The following is a 5,166-nucleotide window of genomic DNA, read 5'->3' as shown; positions in this document are numbered from 1 at the left end:
CACACACACACACATACACACACACATACACACACACACACACACACACACACACACACACACACACACACACAGCGCGCGGTATCCTCAGGTAAAAAGCATCCTTTTTTGTGGCGCGAAAAGACGGACTGTTTTTCAACTTTCAACTTATATAATGATATGTTCTCAATTAGCTTAGCCAGATCTATTTTTAGATGCGATAATTCTAGTTAAATTTTTGGTCATGGACAGGTTCATAATAATACTATAGTTCACAGCGAGGTTATAACCGCCCCATACCAATGCCGTCGCAACTCAGTTGAGCACCAGGTATTTGTTTCGGAGAAAATATTCCTTATTTTTGATGAGCTAAGCAAATCACGTGACTTGACCCCAGCTGACTTCACAAACAACAACAAAGCGAAAAGTGTAGCGGAGGTGGGGACCTACCACCTAGACAAGATAGCATGCCTTCAGATCGGCTGTGACTCCTGGCTGTGATTATAGGGGAACTTTGTGATTACTTTGGTAGGAATTTTATTTGTGTATGCTTCCATTTACTATGCTGTTGTTTGTGGCACTGAGTTACACAGTTGGGTTGAATAATCAGTCAGAGCAACACCATGGCCCAACCAACAACACGCCAACTCGAGTTTCAGGTTTCGATCTCTTTGTCTTTGTCTTTGTTTGATTTTGCGAGGTTTTCTCCGATACGATGGTGGGGGAAATTCAAATAAAAATGTACTTTAAGCTGAGGCGTAAGGGGCAAGGGTTTGGACTTATTAAAACTGAAGGAATAAAGTATGGCATGGCATAGATCTACACTGGGAATCATTCCCAGAATGTGAAGGGATTATGATTATAAATATTTAAAAAAATAAGGATGCCAATTAAAATTATTAACTACAGCAGTACAACAGGACTAGATCTAGATCTACAAGAGGTAGTTTTGAGTACCGGAGTGTCTACGTACATTGTAACAGGGCACGTAGTCTCAGAGTTTTCATACATCATAGTCATAGTATGGTAACTGGCAGGTCCACCCTCGTTCATGGCCATGGGCCTACTAGCTCAAGGGGCCCTCAAAACTAAGTACTCGGTTACCGTATACGTCAACACTCCCTTTGAGCACAGGGCCTAGTTAATCGGCCATGTCCATTATTTCTTTCTTGTTGTTGAAGTCAAGATCTTGGTAGGAACTCAGTAACATAAACTAGCGACCACAGCTCCTCACTCTTTCTGCATCCTTTCTACTGCTACTCCTAGGCTCCTTCTTACTGCTGTCTTTCAGCCACACCCTCTGGTCTTTTATGGTAGATAAGATATTTCTCCTAGCTTTCTCGGACAAGGGCGAAAAATTTCGGAGGTCCTGTGTGCAAGTTGTGCACCTTAAGATCTCTTTGGTGGCTCAAAATCGATAAGAGTAGGCTTCGACCGCCACCCGGGTCAAGTTCAAAATTAATTCCTCAATGAAACTGAAAATGTTTATAATAAATGTGTACCGCATGCTCAGATATGACCTTATTTGCAGTTGCAAGCGCCGTAAACAAGTGACTTAAAGCAGGTGTGTTCTAGTTCTAAGTTGTAGTTGTGGTTGTGGGCAAACTACAGACTAAACTACGGCTAGCTCGCCAAAAATGTAACCCCCACTGAGTTTTGTCTGAGCAATCTCACATTTTGTCCAAATGGTTGCTTGAGCTGTGAGGTTAAAGTTTTGTAGTTTCTAATAGAAATGTCTGTAAATTATAAGTCTAAGCCCTGTATTTTTTGGTGGTTGCTGCTGTCAGTGGCTCACCGGCACAGTGGAGCGGTTCCAACAGGGAGTCGCTGGGAGTGGCTTGCCAGAGATGAAGAGTAAATAGCTGATTGACTATAACCTCCATTTGTGGGTAGCTTTTCATTGTCTGTCTGTTGGAATGTTGTATCACCCCGTTCGGTCCCAGTTGATCCTGACAGGCAGGATGAAAACAGCCCATCTCTTTTCTGTAATCTAAATAGCGTTGATGGGAGTGTAAAACTCCTACGGTTACAACTTTTGTCTTGCATTTTTTCTGTGCTGCCTGACCATTATTGTGTCAATTGATGTGTCAATGTGCAGCGTCTCTTCCCTCAAACTCGACTAGACGTGTCATCCCCCCCCCCACCCCCACCCCGGTATTCCCAAGCTGTTTCTTAAATTTTTAAAATTGTTTTCATGTTTGTTTCAGGTTTCAGCACTGTAAAAAAAGAGCCTGGATCTGACCCGTGGTATTTTCTGTGATTGGAGAACTTTGCCTTTGTTGTAGTGAAAGATGGCGCGACAAGTAATGAATGTGAAACTGAATCAGGACCAAGGTATGTGAAAGAAAAATATCTTGGATTGTTTGGAAGATGTTTGATTTCTTAAAATTTCTTTTTAGAACATAAATTATTTGAGTCTTGAAGTTTGAATTTTTTTCTAAAAATCTGTATGTTACATTTTGATTTCACCAGAATGTGTTTGGTCATAAGCTAGGAATACATTGGAAAGAAATAGTGTTAAAGGTTACAGATTTTTGTTTTGTTTTGGTGGGTGGTTGGCAGGTGCTCTGGTGTGGTTTGCTCATTTTTTCCTATCAAACATCTATCGTCCTTATCTCCCCTCTTTCTATTTTGTTTATGTTACTCTCTTGTAACTCCTCTAATCTTCGGCACTTATATGACCTCATTATGTTGCAAGTGCCGTAAAAAACTTACTAAACCTAAAAATTTTGTTTTGATCTTTTTAAAAATTATTATATATATATATTTAGTTCTGTTCACTGGTAAATAAACTGCTTGATTTTGTTTTGTTTCAGAGTATTTTATATGTGCGACAGACGATGGATTGAGAATCTTCCACATGGACCCTTTAGTCCAGATTACTCATGTTGGTAGGTTGCAGTGACTTCTGATCACTTGAAATTCTAAATTTCTTTTTTTCTTTTAAAGGTGTGTGTATAAAAAATAAGTGACATTAATTATGCTTTTGCGTCATGCTTTAATTCACAAAGTACCCTCGGATAGGGATTGGGTCACCTTGAACATGGCACAACTGGTCCTGATAAAACGTTAGCCGAATGTTACAACTCTTTGAACTGCAAGAATAGTTTTACAGGCCCCGTTTGAGTTGAGGTCGCAGATTTGATTGTCGTTCAGGAAGTCAAAAGTGTCCTGAGGAAGTAATTTTTTTTGCGTTCTTAAAACAGAATGCTCCGTTGTGAAAATCGTTCCTTTGCGATGCATGATTATATATATATATATATAAAATTACATCATACACTGATGTCTGCCTAAGAAAACTCCGAGCAGGAACCTAGTCCCCTTAAGAACCAGTTTGTACAGTTGAATGTTATGTTTATAATTTGCTTGCACAGGAACCTGTACTAAAGATAAAAATCATTTTTGAGTAATATTTGATAATTTATAAAATATTTAAGATATTAAATGTATGCAAATTTAACATATGTTGAAGATCTTACTTTGTTCTTAATGAATACCTTGTTCATAATTATATTAAATTAATTTCTTAAATAAATACCATGCTCATAATTCTATCAACTTACTTCCTCAGGCGAAGCAAAGATTGGGAGTGTGAGGTGTGTGGAGATGCGGTTTCGGTCCAACATTGTGGCTTTTGTCAGCGGTGGAGCCAGACCTTTGTTTGATGACCGTACAGGTAAAGTAGCTTTTGTTAGTGTTTTGACCGTACAGGTAAAGTAGCTTTTGGTAGTGTTATGACCGTACAGGCAAAGTAGTTTTTGGTAGTGTTATGACCGTACAGGTAAAGTAGTTATTGGTAGTGTTATGACCGTACAGGTAAAGTAGCTATTGGTAGTGTTTTCATAAGTGATGGGGCAGGTGTATTGATGACCGTACAGGTAAAGTAGCTATTGGTAGTGTTTTCAAAAGTGATGGGGCAGGTGTATTGATGACCGTACAGGTAAAGTAGTTTTTGGTGTTCTTTGCTTTCATAAGTGATGGGGCAGGCCAGTGTGTTGATGATTGCTAAGGAAAACTATTTTTCAATTTGACATAAAGTGCTGTCATCAAAGGCTTACTAATGTTATATGTCTAGTGTCTACTGTTGTGGTTCTTATTTCCCCCCTTGCCATTTTTTACCATTATAATGACACTGTGCTGGATGTCTGGTTCTTTGAGGATGCCAGCGGTGGTTTGCTGCTTGCCTCTTCCTACATTCTCCCCCCCCCCCTGATTGGTTTGTTGTTTGGATTATCTCACTTCAGCCCTTCCATGTCCACCATTTCTTTTTTTGTTTTCAGTCGTCTTGTGGGACCTGTTGAAAGAAAGGCCGCTGTCCAAAGTTGTGTTAAAAGAGCCAGTTTTGAGTATCAAGATGATAAATGACAGGTACGGTTTTCATTCCTTTTGCCGTTCTGTTTTCTATAACCATAGACAGGAGCAATGCTAGATGCAGCTTTGCCTGTGTGGGGCGATATCTTCACTTTTCAGGACAAGCGGGCTAGCCCAGATTTTGGGGGGGTTCCAGAAGTCTTGACCTGCACCAAAAGTGGGCATTGCCCTACCTATAGGAGAAGTTTGGTTTCATTGGTGTGTATATTTGTTTGGTTATAGAGAAAACTCTCCTTGTCTTTTAAAGAAACTGAACGAGGGTCCGAAAACTTAAGCTTAGATTTTCTCAAAACAACATTTTTAGGGATAGCCCCCTTGTGCTTGAAAGCGACCATATAGGTGATAAGGTGCTTTGTCGATCCTACAGTGGAAGGAGGTGACCTTGGGGATGTGCGAATGAGACGCCTGTTGGCTGTAAAGGTTTTACTCTACTTTTCTGATCCAGCTGCCTTCAGCCAGAGATGCAGCACATCTAGCATAGAAAGTATGTAGGATTTAGTTGAGAGTTTACGGTTGATAACGTAACCCTGAGTCATGTCATTCTCCTCATACTGTGTTTTTCCTCGGCAGACTCCTTGTGATATTGAGAAGCCGCATCATCGTGCTGAGAGTTCCGAGAGGCGAGACCTTGACCGAGTTCACCACCAGGGACAACCCAGGAGGTGCGGCGCCCGTAGACTTCTGCAATGTCTCATTACTTGCCATTCTTCTGTGTGTTTGTTTTTATTCTGACTAGAGTGTTTCCAGTTTTGGTAGGAATTTTGAATTTTGCACGGATGGTGATCGAAGACAACTGTTCTCAATTTTGGGGCCACC

The 5,166-nt window shown here is 40.4% G+C and overlaps 1 protein-coding gene across 1 annotated transcript in view; it reads left to right on the top strand.

Moving 5' to 3' along the window:
• Window positions 1-365: 365 nt before the first annotated feature.
• LOC101853494 (WD repeat domain phosphoinositide-interacting protein 4) overlaps window positions 366-5,166 on the top strand; it is a gene marked incomplete in the record, with an annotated part of 15,904 nt that continues 11,103 nt past the window's right edge. The window contains 6 exon segments of the mRNA XM_013088065.2: window positions 366-507; window positions 2,187-2,313; window positions 2,796-2,870; window positions 3,551-3,655; window positions 4,260-4,347; window positions 4,921-5,012. Coding sequence (XP_012943519.1) covers window positions 2,271-2,313; window positions 2,796-2,870; window positions 3,551-3,655; window positions 4,260-4,347; window positions 4,921-5,012 — 403 coding nt within the window.

The sequence above is a fragment of the Aplysia californica genome, unplaced genomic scaffold, assembly GCF_000002075.1.
Source record: "Aplysia californica isolate F4 #8 unplaced genomic scaffold, AplCal3.0 scaffold00680, whole genome shotgun sequence".
Classification (NCBI taxonomy): Eukaryota; Metazoa; Mollusca; class Gastropoda; order Aplysiida; family Aplysiidae; genus Aplysia; species Aplysia californica.
Note: the sequence above shows the minus strand (reverse complement) of the source record. Positions and strands in the feature narration are given on the sequence as shown.